The following is a 12,440-nucleotide window of genomic DNA, read 5'->3' as shown; positions in this document are numbered from 1 at the left end:
CATATGGATCATTTACAATCCAAGTTGTTGCATGTGGTTTTCTTGACCTCATGACTTTTAAAAGCTAGTAAAGCAAAAATAAATAGATAGGGCCTATTTAGATCCAAGTTGCTCCCTGGAGCTTTCTTAGAAATTATATTGCTATTTAATTTTGTCACTTGGATTGTTTGTACTTAATTAGTTGCGAGGAATTTAAATTTGTCACTTAAAAAAAGAGTTGATTACACGAAAGGTCTATATAGGTCCCTAGGTGTTATAAACATTTTTAACAATGTAATACAACTCTAAATATACAGATTATATACATATATAAATGAATTTATGTTTAATATTTTTTATCATGTTACTGATTTTTAGGAAAATGGTAAAATACAAAGAGAGACAAAAATGAGAAGTGCGAAAAAAATTTATGACCTAAAAAACCTCTCAAAAAAATATAAAGAAAAAAAAATTATAACGCAAACTATAAATAAAAAAGTAAAAAACTAAAAAAATTAAAAGGTTTCACATGTATTTCTCGTTCAAAAAATAAAATAATAATAAAGAACAAAAAAGACCCAATGTTAAGGAATAAGAACACAATGATGAAAATAAACAAAAAAACACTATGATAAATAAAAAAGTACACAGTATATGGCAAAATATAACACAATGCTGAAAAAATATAACACAATATGAAGAAAAAAAAGACAAAATTAATGACGAAAATAATAAAAAAAAACTATAATAATAAAAAAAGGCACAATGTTATATATCTTTCTTCTCAATATTGTTTTTTTAACCAGGAAGACGGAGAAAACATTTTGTTTTGCTTTTTATTTTTTTGTTTTCTTTTTTTTTATTTTGAGTTAGAATATTTTATTAATTTTTAAGGGAAATTTTTAGGTTACAGATATTTTTTTTCAGTCTTATTTCTATAATCATTTATAAAATAACTTGATTCTGATTTTTATCCTGCCTAAGGTGTTTTAAATTGGCGTATGAAATACAATGATTTTAACTTTAAGCTTACACGAACACTTAATCAAACACATATTTATGTTCATGTTTGTTTATTTAACAAATGAACATTGATGACTCATCCAGGTAATATTTAATTATTTTCTATTAATACATAAATAAACAGCCATAAACAAACGAACGTTCATGAACATAAATGAACGAACGGAATATATAACTTTAACACATTCCAAACTCATTACGCCATTTATTCCATTACATTATGTGTAATATCAAAGAAAGAAACTCATGAGACTTTGAAAAGTAAACCCAAAAACAAGTGTTTTTGAGACCGAACCAGTTTGACTAGGGATCGTTAATCCGACCGTTCTGGTATCATGTAGTTCGCTCGTTCTTAAAAAATCGGTTGGTTGTATAGTCACAGGGCACTCCAACAATTGTTTGCTACAGCTGAATCTTTCATATAACTTCTATATATCAGAAATACCCTCATCAATTGGAAATCTTCATAACCTTGTCTCTCTAGATCTCTTTTGTTGCATTGGACTTAAGAGTCTTCCAGGAAGCATTTGTAGTCTACAACATTTGACAACTCTTGACCTTTCTTACACTGGCATAGAGGAACTGCCAGAAGGGCCTTGGGCAATTGGAATGTTTAGAATACCTTGATTTAGAATGTACACATGTTAAACATCTCCCTAATAGCATTTGTATGTTGAAACGTCTGAAAACCCTAATCCTTAAATACTGTAATAGTTTTAAGAAATTATCTGAGGATGTTGGTGAATTAGAATCTTTGGAGATGATATTGGATCTGGAAAATTGCTCTAATTTAAGAGAAATTCCAAGCAGCATATGTAAATTGAAACGTCTCAGGAAGTTGAAACTTCAAGGTTGTAAGAATATTGAGAAATTGCCTGAGGAAATGGGTAATTTAGAATCTTTGGAGGACTTAGATATTGTAGGAGGATTAAGAAATTGCCTGAGGAAATGGGTAATTTAGAATGTTTAAAATCATTAGAGATCGGGGTTACACGCATAACTAATCTTCCACTGAGCATTTCTTTGTTGAAAGATCTGAAAATCGAGAGATCCAATTGATATGGTCTGCATCTCTTCACCTCCCGATCAAGTGCCTCCCAATCAACTCAACTGGTATGTTTCTTCACAAATTGCTCCAATACACACGCCAATTCATAATTACTCTGCCTCTTGTTTTTGGGTACGATTCCTAGGGTTTCATTTTTATGCAATGAGGGATGCAATTGGTTTCGGTCAGTTCGTTTTTAGTTTAATGAATTTTGGGCTAAAATATTTGGGTTAACTATATATTAAACTATTATAAATTACTTACATTTTAAAATAAAGTTTAAAAATCTATTAATTTGGTTACATTATGTTTTTCAGTTTTAGTTACACGCAAAACCGAAACCGAAATCGAGAGTTTGGTTTTTAAGAAAACATAAAACTAAATTGTCGGTTTTTGCTTTGTTTCGGTAATTTCGGTTTGGTCTTTTCGGTTATTTAGGTTTTGGATCGATTTTTTTCGGATTCAAACACACCCTTGTCGGATACAAGTACTCAAAGTTATCTTTGTTTACTTATTTTTAACTGGTAGGGACAGGCTGGTAAATAATTATGCAATCAATCTGAATGTGTAACATGCGACTTGCACGCTTCTGATGTTGCGGATCTTATAATGTTGATCAAAGGTCAACTGTCATATACTCTGAAAATTAAACCATCTCTATGTGTTTCTAAAGCTTGTTTGTCGTGCATATACTCTCTAAAATTCTCATAACAATCACCTTCTTTTATACATAATACTTCTCTTCTATTTAAACTTGTGAACAAAGTTTAACCATTTTGGAAAGTCAAACTATTGTGATTTTCTTTTAATTTAATCTAATGACAAAAATTATATTATTACTTATCCGTCTATGTTTTTCTTTTATGTTCTAGGAGCTGTTATCTACACCAATGCAAAGAAACAGTGGACAGTCCACGGAAATGAAGAAGGTGCTTGCTCATATGCTAAGAGACAATAGGTCTGCGGCTTACAAAACTTTCGTGTTATATAATTTTTGTTGAACATTAGTATTAATGAATCTTCTTGTAAGTTGATATATGTTTTGTATAGATGAACGAAACACTATGTTTTCTTTTTTGTTTTAACAAACAACTTAATGTACAATAATGTTTACTTATAAAGTTTTACACATTAGAATTAGTTGACTTTCATTAGTCAAACATTGCAAGTTTAATTGACTTTGACTACAGTTACCTCCGTCCTTACTATTTGCTTGTAGAAGCAACTTGACAATAAACAACCGCTTTGGGAATCATGCTCCTAAGTGAATTTTTTAGTTACTTTATTAAGATTGTGAATCAAATAATTAAACTTTTGTGTCGTCTCGACTCTTCATAGATTATCTATTTGTCTATAAATACACGAACAATTTAAGAAGATTGGTAATTATAATAGTTGTATTTATTATAATAGCTGTATTCATGAATTGATTAAATGTAAATGAATTTTATGTTTTAACATTTTCATTTATCATGACATTGATTTCTATCAGCTAGGCAGGGTGCAAACATGGTGGATGTATGAAATACAATGGATACAAAACTCATTACATCATAGAATTAGAAGACTTTGAAAAGTAAACACAAAATAACCAAAGAGATATGGCCCATTTAGGACCCAAGTTGTTGCTTGTCGGTTTCTTGTGTGGCTTTCAAAAGTAAACCTAAATTAAATAGATAGGTCCCATGTATTTATGATCCAAGTTGCTGCCTACGGCTTTCGTGGAAATTACATTGCTTGGATTATTGACTTTAATATCTCCTTGTGTTCACATCTTTGCTCAAGCTCATCATATTTTCTTTGCAATCAAAACATTCCTTACATCATATTTTCTTTTCAACCATCTGGAGAAAATTTCATCAAAACAGATTTGATCTTTTATAATCTCTCAAGCATTAGCATACTTTCAATGGCTTCTTCAAGTTCATACCTTCCAAACAAGAGCTACCAGTTCGACGTGTTTTTGAGCTTCCGTGGTGAAGACACTCGCAAGACCTTTGTCGGTCATCTTTATGCTGCTCTTGAGCACCAAGGTATTAACACGTTCAAAGACGACGAGAGACTCGAGAAAGGAAAAAAGATCAGTGATGAGCTTTTACAAGCAATTAGAGACTCGAGATTCTACATTATTGTTTTTTCCAAAAACTACGCAACTTCATCATGGTGCTTAAACGAGCTTCTGGAGATCATGGAGTGTCATAAGACGAACGAGCATACTGCTTTTCCCGTGTTCTACGATGTGGATCCCTCTGAAGTCCGAAAACAAACCGGATCAGTTGGAGAAGCCTTTGCCATGCATACGAACAAGAATGAGTCAGAGGTTAGAGAGTGGAGGGAGGCTCTTGAAGAAGCAGCCAATTTGTCTGGTTGGGATTTGAGGAAGACCGCTGATGGGTAAATTCCTTCAACGTCTCATGTTCTATTGTCAAATTATAAAAGTATAATTAAGTCTTGTTGCAAGATGAACATTAAAACATGAAATATGCACACTCGCTTTACAAATAGTGCAGTATAGACCTAAAAAAATATTTATTTGCATGGCTTCTTGTGCAACTTGATTAATTAAATTTTCTTCTGCGATCTACAGGGATGAAGCTAAAGTCATAAAAAAAATTGTTGAGAAGGTTTCACTTGAGTTAAATCTCAATGATATTACTGTTGATAAGAATTTGATAGGCATGGAACAAAGAATGCAAGCTCTGGATCAGTCTTTAGAGATTGGTTTAAGTGATGTTCGCATGATAGGCATCAAGGGCATGGGAGGTGCAGGGAAAACAACTTTGGCACGTGCTATATTTGATAAATTGTCCATTAATTTTGATGGCAAAAGCTTTGTTGAGAACGTGAGGGAAAAAGCCTCAAAGTTTGGATTGGAGAAGTTGCAAGAACAAGTCCTTAGTGATGTATTAAAGGATAAAGGCATTAGTGTTAGTGGTGTTCATGAAGGGAGAAACTTAATGAGAAAGAAGTTGTGTGGTAAAAAAGTTATGGTTGTTCTCGATGATGTGGATCATAAAGACCAGCTTGAGATGTTAGCCGGTGATACTTCTTGGTTCAAGCCAGGAAGTAGAATTATAATAACTACTAGAGATGGGCAAGTGCTCGTAGCACATAGAGTAAAATGGATACGTGATGTCACTCTTTTATCAAAGGAGGAAGCAATTCGCCTCTTCAACTGGCATGCATTTGGGAAAGATAAACCAACTAAAGAGTTTGAAAGGCATTCACTGAAAGTTTTAAGTTATGCTTCTGGTCTTCCTTTAATAATTAAAGTTTTGGGTTCACATTTGTGTGGTAAGGATGATAGCGAATGGGAAGATGCACTAGAGAGACTCAAAGAAATTCCGTTGCAGGAAACTCTTAGAATATTGGAGCTAAGTTATAAAAACCTAGAGGATGATTACAAGAAAATATTCCTAGATGTGGCATGCTTCCTCCGAGGTTGGGAGAAAGACAAAGTAATAAAAATACTTGAAAGCTCTGGATTTTTTGCTAAACCAGGTTTAAAAGTTCTCGAGCAAAAATCTCTAATAGCGACTTCAAAAGACGCTTTTGGTAGAAACATTATAAACATGCATGACCACTTAGTAGAAATGGCCAAGAATATTGTGCGTCGTGAACATCCGGATGAGCCCAACAAACACAGCCGCTTATGGGTTCAGGAGGAAATCGAACAAGTCATGGCTGATAACTTGGTAAGAATCCTTTTTATCTGAAGGTGGAGATGAACCACATAATTTATCATCTGTCATAACACAACTTTTATGATCATTGCTCTTGAATTACAGGTCAATGAAGCAACAAAATGTATAGCTCTAAGAACCACTCCTGGTATTTTTTTAGAAGGTCTTGGAAACATGAAGAAACTTAGATGCCTTATTGTGAACTACAACTCGTTCAAGAGTTATTATGATTACTGTGGGAAGATTGAAGAAGCTCGCCTACAGTTTCCAAATTCGTTACGATATCTGTATTGGTACAACTACCCCCACTGGTGTTTACCCAAAACGTTTGAAGCAAATAATCTTGTTGCACTTGAAATGCGTTATAGTAAAATCGAACATCTTTGGAAAGAGGGAAAGGTAATATGGTTGGTTGGTGATTCTTGAATGTTATACTACTGATATATGTTTACCTTATTTTGTTCTCTTTTCATCTTGTGATAGGTTATGGAGAAGCTCAAATTCCTTGACTTGAGTAATTCAAAGTTGAGGAGCCTTGACCTTGGGCTGACTCCCAAACTCGAGAGGTTAAATCTTGAACAATGTCGTGATTTGGTAAAACTTGACGTGGGCAGGGGATGTCTAAAAAGCCTAGTCTACCTAAACTTATATTTATGCAGAAATTTGAAGTCTGAAATTTTTAATGAGGAGTTGGAATCACTTGAGTTTCTTAATGTAAGTGGATTAGATCTAAGGGAATTCCCTGGTTGTATAGTCACAGGGCACTCCAACAATCGTTTGCTACAGCTGAATCTTTCATATAATGAAGATATATCAGAAATACCCTCATCAATTGGAAATCTTCATAACCTTGTCTCTCTATATCTCTCTTTTTGCAGAAGACTTAAGAGTCTTCCAGGAAGCATTTGTAGTCTACAACATTTGACAACTCTTTACCTTGGATTCAGTGGCATAGAGGAATTGCCAGAGGACCTTGGGCAATTGGAATGTTTAGGATTCCTTAATTTATCTGGTACAAAAGTTAAACATCTCCCTAATAGCATTTGTATGTTGAAACGTCTGAAAACCCTACGTCTTCTTGATTGTTATAGTCTTGAGAAATTACCAGAGGATGTTGGTGAATTAGAATCTTTGGAGGAATTATATCTGGAAAATTGCTCTAATTTAAGAGAAATTCCAAGCAGCATCTGTAAGTTGAAACGTCTCAGGAAGTTGGATCTTCAAGATTGTAAGAGGATTGAGAAATTGCCTGAGGAAATGGGTAATTTAGAATGTTTAAAATCATTATGTATTGGGGATACAGGCATAACTCATCTTCCACACAGCATTTCTTTGATAAAAGGTCTGGAAGTCGAGAGATCCAATTACGACGATGATAGCGAATCGGAATCGGAATCGAAATCAGAATCAGAATCCAGACGAACCAAATCACAGAGAACCATATAGTCTGCTTCTCTTCACCTCTTCATCGTGTGCCTACCCAATCAACTCAACTGGTATGTTTCTTCACAAATTACTCCAATACACACACCAGTTGATAATTACTCTGCTTCTTTTTGGCATTCATTCATGATATTTTATGAGTTTTTCAGAAGTTATTTTATTATTTTTTATTGCAGCTGTCTTGCTTTTTGGGTTTCATTTTTATGCATACAAACAAAGCAATGGGGGATGCAATTCATTAAATGAAACAATTAATTTATCTTTCGTTAGTAGTTGGGTATTATCATGTATTAGTTTTGAAGTTAGAAATCAAGATGCTTGACCTTATTAGTCAAGATTTTGTATTGAAATTAGCTCATTGGATACTAGAGGGTGTGTATGGGTCGGTTCGATTCATTTGGTTTCGGGCTAAACCGAAGATTTTCAAAAAACCAATTGGTTTCGGTTATTGGTTTGGGTTCAGTTCGGTTTTTGTTTAGTGAATTTGGTACTTAGTTTTTTTGTTATTTAAAAGTAAATTAGTTAATTTTTAATTAATTATTATACGTTAGGCTAAAATATTTGGGTTAAATATATATATTAAACTATTATAAATTACTTAAATTTTAAAATAAAAACTAAAAATCTATTAGTTCGGTTCGGTTCGATTATTTTGGTTTGGTCTTTTCGGTTATTTAGGTTTTGGAACGATTTCTTCGGATTCATGCAAGTACTGTACTAACCGATCAAAGTTATCTTTATTTACTTATTTTTAACATGTTACCTGTGCTTCTTCTGATGTTGCTGATCTCATAATTTTAACTAAAGGTCAACTGTCATATACTTAAAATTAAACCATCTCTACGTGTTTTCAAAGCTTGTTTGTCGTTTATACATAAAACTTCTGTTCTATTTAAACTTGTGAACACAGTTTGACCATTATGGAAAGTCAAACTTCCGTGGTTTTCTTTGAATTCAATCTAACTACAAACATTATATTGTTACTTATTTCTAGCTTGTGCTTGTTTAAACATTTCTGGAAGATATTTGTTTCTCTTATTCTAACTAAACTAAAAGAATAACTGTATGAATAACTTAAATGACTTAACCTTCGAATTTTTTTGCTGTAATCACTGATTTTATCAGTCTATGTTTTTCTTTTCTACTCTAGGATTTATTATCTACACCAATGCAATGAAACAGTGGACGGGTCCACGGTAATGAAGAAGGTATTTGCTCATATGCTAAGAGACAACAGGTCTACGGTTTTCAAAACTTTTCTGTTATATGATTGTTGTTGAACATTAGTATTAATTAATCTTCTTGCAAGTTGATATATGTTTTTTTGTATAGATGAATGAAACATTGTATTTTCTTTTTTGTTTGAATAAATAACTTATAATAATGTTTACTTATAAAGTTTTACACATTAGAATTAGTTGACTTCATTAGTCAAACATTGCAAGTTTAATTGACTTTGACTACAGTTACTTCCCTCCTTACTATTTGCGTGTAGAAGCAATTTAACAATAAACAACCGCTTTGGGAATCAAGCATTCATGCTCCTAAGTGTATCCGATACCATACAAAATATAAGATGACGTGTTTGACCCAATCCTTCTAAAATGTGCTTCTGCATATCGGTCAAATAACGGGTCTGGAGCAGGTGCTTATGCGGTCAACTAACAGGTGGGTTTCTGCGGTCTTGAGGTGAAGGAATGGGCCCCATTTTGTTCACTTCAGTTAACTAACAGGTCTGGACCACTTTAGGCCCACTTAGAATTGTAACTCCAAAGCATATCACATGAACTTCAAACATTTCCCAGTTGCAGTATCATGTACCAAGCAAATAGCAGTCCTGTTGACCAATTCCGATATGCACGTTCTGTTGACTTTCGTATTACCTTCAGAAGTCACAGTTCACCCCAAAAAGTCAAACCAAATAGGAGTGCCAGTTTTGACCAGCTTTCTTCTCTTTTTCATCTGATCCATAATGACCAAAATACCCTTTTTGACAAAAACCTTTCAGAGGCATCTGAACTTACCATAAACCATCCTATAATACAAAATAAAGTCAATAGAAGTTTGGAACTCCACCTAAATAGCTTTTGCCATCATAAATCACCTCATGATCTTGTAGATACTTCCATTAATGCAATGACTTCAATAAGGTGACTATGAGGATTAGTACCACTCAGCTACTCAACTGCAGTATCATGTATCAAGTAAATAGCAGTCCTAAGAGCATGGTGCTGCCAGCTGTATTTCCGGGCCAGAATGATAATGAAAAACAAGTTTTTCCTAAAGTCAAAGCTGATTCAGAATTGGTCAAATGTGGAAAAAAATAGTCAAATATTTTAAATACTCAGATCTGACCCTAAGAAAGTCAACTTTGACAAAAAATTCAAACTTGACTAAAAACTCAAAATTGGTCATGCACCAAAACTATGAAAAGCTAGTTTGAACATAATTGTTTTAACAAAATTTTAACTTTGACGGTCATCTAGTACTGAAATTAGCACACTGGATAGTAGTGGGGTGTGCATGGTTCGGTTCGGTTCGGTTCGGTTCGGTTTTGGATTAAAACCGAATTAAATTGGTTTCGGTTATTGGTTTGGGTTCGGTTTAGTTTTAGTTTTTTCCGGTTAGCCAAAAATAAAGAATCTAGGCCTTAAAGTTCTTTTGTTAGTTAATAATAAATACGATTATTATACATTTGGGTTAACTATATATTAAACTATTATAAATTACATATGTTTTAAAAGAAAAATAAAAAATCTATTAGTTTGGTTTGGTTCGGTTCAGTTCCTTTTTTTCGCTTTTACTTACACGCGAAACCGAATCTGAATCGGGCGTCGGTTTGCTTTAGTTCGGTTACTTCAGTTTTGGATCAATTTTTTTAACTGGTGCAAGGAGCAGGTTTGTAAATATTATGCAGTCGATCTGAATGTACGTGTAACATGTTACCTGTGCTTCTAATGTTGCTGATCGCATAATGTTTTTCATTAGCTCACATGATCTAATTTTGCTAAACTAATCACAGATCACATGCTTCTATGTTCAAAGCTTCTTTTATACACAAAATTCCTGTTCTATTTAAACTTGTGAACACAGTTTGACCATCATGGAAAGTCAAACTAATGTGTTTTTCTTTGAATTTTCTGCTATAATCACTGATTTTATCAGTCTACTTTTTAATTTTCTGTTCTAGGATCTATTATCTACACCAATGCAAAGAAACAGTGGACGGTCCTCGGAAATGAAGAAGGTACTTGCTCGTATTCTAAGAGACAACAGGTCTACGGCTTTCAACACTTTTCTGTTATGTAAATTTTGTTGAACATTGGTATTAATGAATCTTCTTGTAAGTTGATATATGTTTTGGATAAATACTATGTTTTTTTTCGTTTGAACATAATAATGTTTTCTTATAAAGTTTTACACATAAGAATAAGTTTGACTTTCATTAGTCAAACATTACAAGTTTGATTGACTTTGACTATAATTGCGTCCCTCCTTCCTATTTGCGTGTAGAAGTAACTTAATAGATTTCGATTAGCCTCTTTAACTTGACAACAAACAACCGCTTTGGAAATCTTGCTCCTGAGTATATCCGATACGGCGATACCATACCAATATAAGATGACATGTTTGACTCGGTCCTTCTTAAAGGTGCTTCTGCATATCGGTCAACTAATGGGTCTGGACCAGGTGGGTTTTTGCGGTCACCAGGTGAAGGAGTGGTCCTTTTCTACAAATCTAACAACTGTCTTTTTACTCTCGTCACAAAACTTTTGTTCCTTGAATAGTTTGTCAAAAGCATGACAAAGTTCCGAGATGGTGTAAAGTTGAGCTTGCAAGATGTAGAGTCAGGTAGAATAAAGACAGGGCACTCCAACAATAGTTTGCTGCAGCTGAATCTTTCATATATTGAAGATATATCAGAAATACCCTCATCAATTGGAAATCTTCATAACCTTGTCTCTCTACATCTCACTAACTGCGGGGGGTTTAAGAGTCTTCCAGGAAGCATTTGTAGTCTACAACATTTGACAACTCTTAACCTTAATTCCACATTAATAGATGAATTGCCAACGAATTTGGTAATTTAGGATGTTTACGATCATTGTATATTAGTTATACCTCCAGAAAGCATTTCTTTGATAAAAGGTCTGAAAATCTACAAAACTGAATCTGACGAAGATTATAATGCTTTGATGATAGACCCTTAATATATACTTCGAGCAGCAGTCCTATTAGAAGGTACTCTCTCTCTGATCAGATAAGTTTTAGTTGCCTTAATGTAAATGGATAAATACAAATAAAGCTAGCTAGTGTGAACATAATTGTTTATCAAAATTTTAACTTTGATCGTCATCTTGTACTGAAATTAGCACATTAGATAGTAGTAGAGTGTGCATGAGACAGTTCGGTTTGGGACTAAAATCGAATCAAATTGGTTTGAGTTCGGTTCGGTTTTAGTTTTCACGGTTTAGCCAAAAATAATGAATTTGGGCCTTAAGCTCTTTGGTTAGTTAATAATAAATATGATTATTTTAAATTTGGGCTAAAATATATGGGTTAACTATATATTAAACTATTATAAATTACTTACGTTTTAAAAGAAAAATAAAAATCTATTAGGTTGGTTTGGTTCGGTTCAGTTTTTTTTCGCTTTTACGTGCACGCAAAATCGAAACCGAATTGAGCGTCGGATTTTACTTCAGTTCGGTTATTTTCAGTTTGGATTTCGCGTCGGATTTCAGTTTGGTCTTTTCAATTTTTCAGTTTTGGATCGATTTTTTTAACTGGTGCAAGGAGCAGCTTCGTAAATATTATGCAATCGATCTTAATGTGTAACATGTTACCTGTGCTTCTAATGTTGCTGATCGCATAATGTTTTTAATTAGCTCAAATGATCAAATTTTGCTAAACACCTGCTTCTATGTTCAAAGCTTCTTTTATACATAAAATTTCTATTCTATTTAAACTTGTGAACACAGTTTGACCATCATGGAAAGTCAAACTAATGTGATTTCCTTTAAATTCAATCTAATTACAGACATTATGTTCTTACTTATATCTAGCGTGTGCTTGTTTAAACATTTCTGCAAGATATTTGTTTCTCTTATTCTAACTAAACTAGAAAAATAACTTAAATGACTTCACAATGATCTTGAGATTATTGATTTTAAGATAATCTTAACCTACAAAATTTTCTGCTATAATCAATGATTTTTATCAGTCTACTTTTTATTGTTCTAGGATCTATTATCTACACCAAT

General features: G+C 33.2%; 1 protein-coding gene across 2 annotated transcripts; it reads left to right on the top strand.

The window, feature by feature from the left end:
* Positions 1-3,915: 3,915 nt before the first annotated feature.
* LOC143564375 (TMV resistance protein N-like) lies at positions 3,916-10,739 on the top strand. 2 transcript variants are annotated; one of them, XR_013140857.1, is made up of 5 exons: positions 3,916-4,444; positions 4,638-5,745; positions 5,839-6,132; positions 6,217-7,229; positions 10,367-10,739. XR_013140857.1 is itself a non-coding variant. In XM_077051676.1 (4 exons), exons 1-4 carry the CDS (start codon positions 3,960-3,962, stop codon positions 7,177-7,179), a joined length of 2,850 nt encoding a protein of 949 aa, XP_076907791.1. In that variant the 5' UTR covers positions 3,916-3,959; the 3' UTR covers positions 7,180-7,339. The 2 variants fall into 2 exon arrangements, 1 of the variants encoding a protein (XP_076907791.1); XM_077051676.1 differs by lacking the exon at positions 10,367-10,739 and having other exon boundaries at positions 6,217-7,339.
* The last annotated feature ends 1,701 nt before the right edge of the window (positions 10,740-12,440 follow it).

The sequence above is a fragment of the Bidens hawaiensis genome, unplaced genomic scaffold (assembly GCF_021521415.1).
Source record: "Bidens hawaiensis isolate Kalapana, Puna unplaced genomic scaffold, B.hawaiensis_p1.1 tig00021996_1, whole genome shotgun sequence".
Classification (NCBI taxonomy): Eukaryota; Viridiplantae; Streptophyta; class Magnoliopsida; order Asterales; family Asteraceae; genus Bidens; species Bidens hawaiensis.
This window is presented reverse-complemented; position numbering and strand designations above follow the sequence as displayed.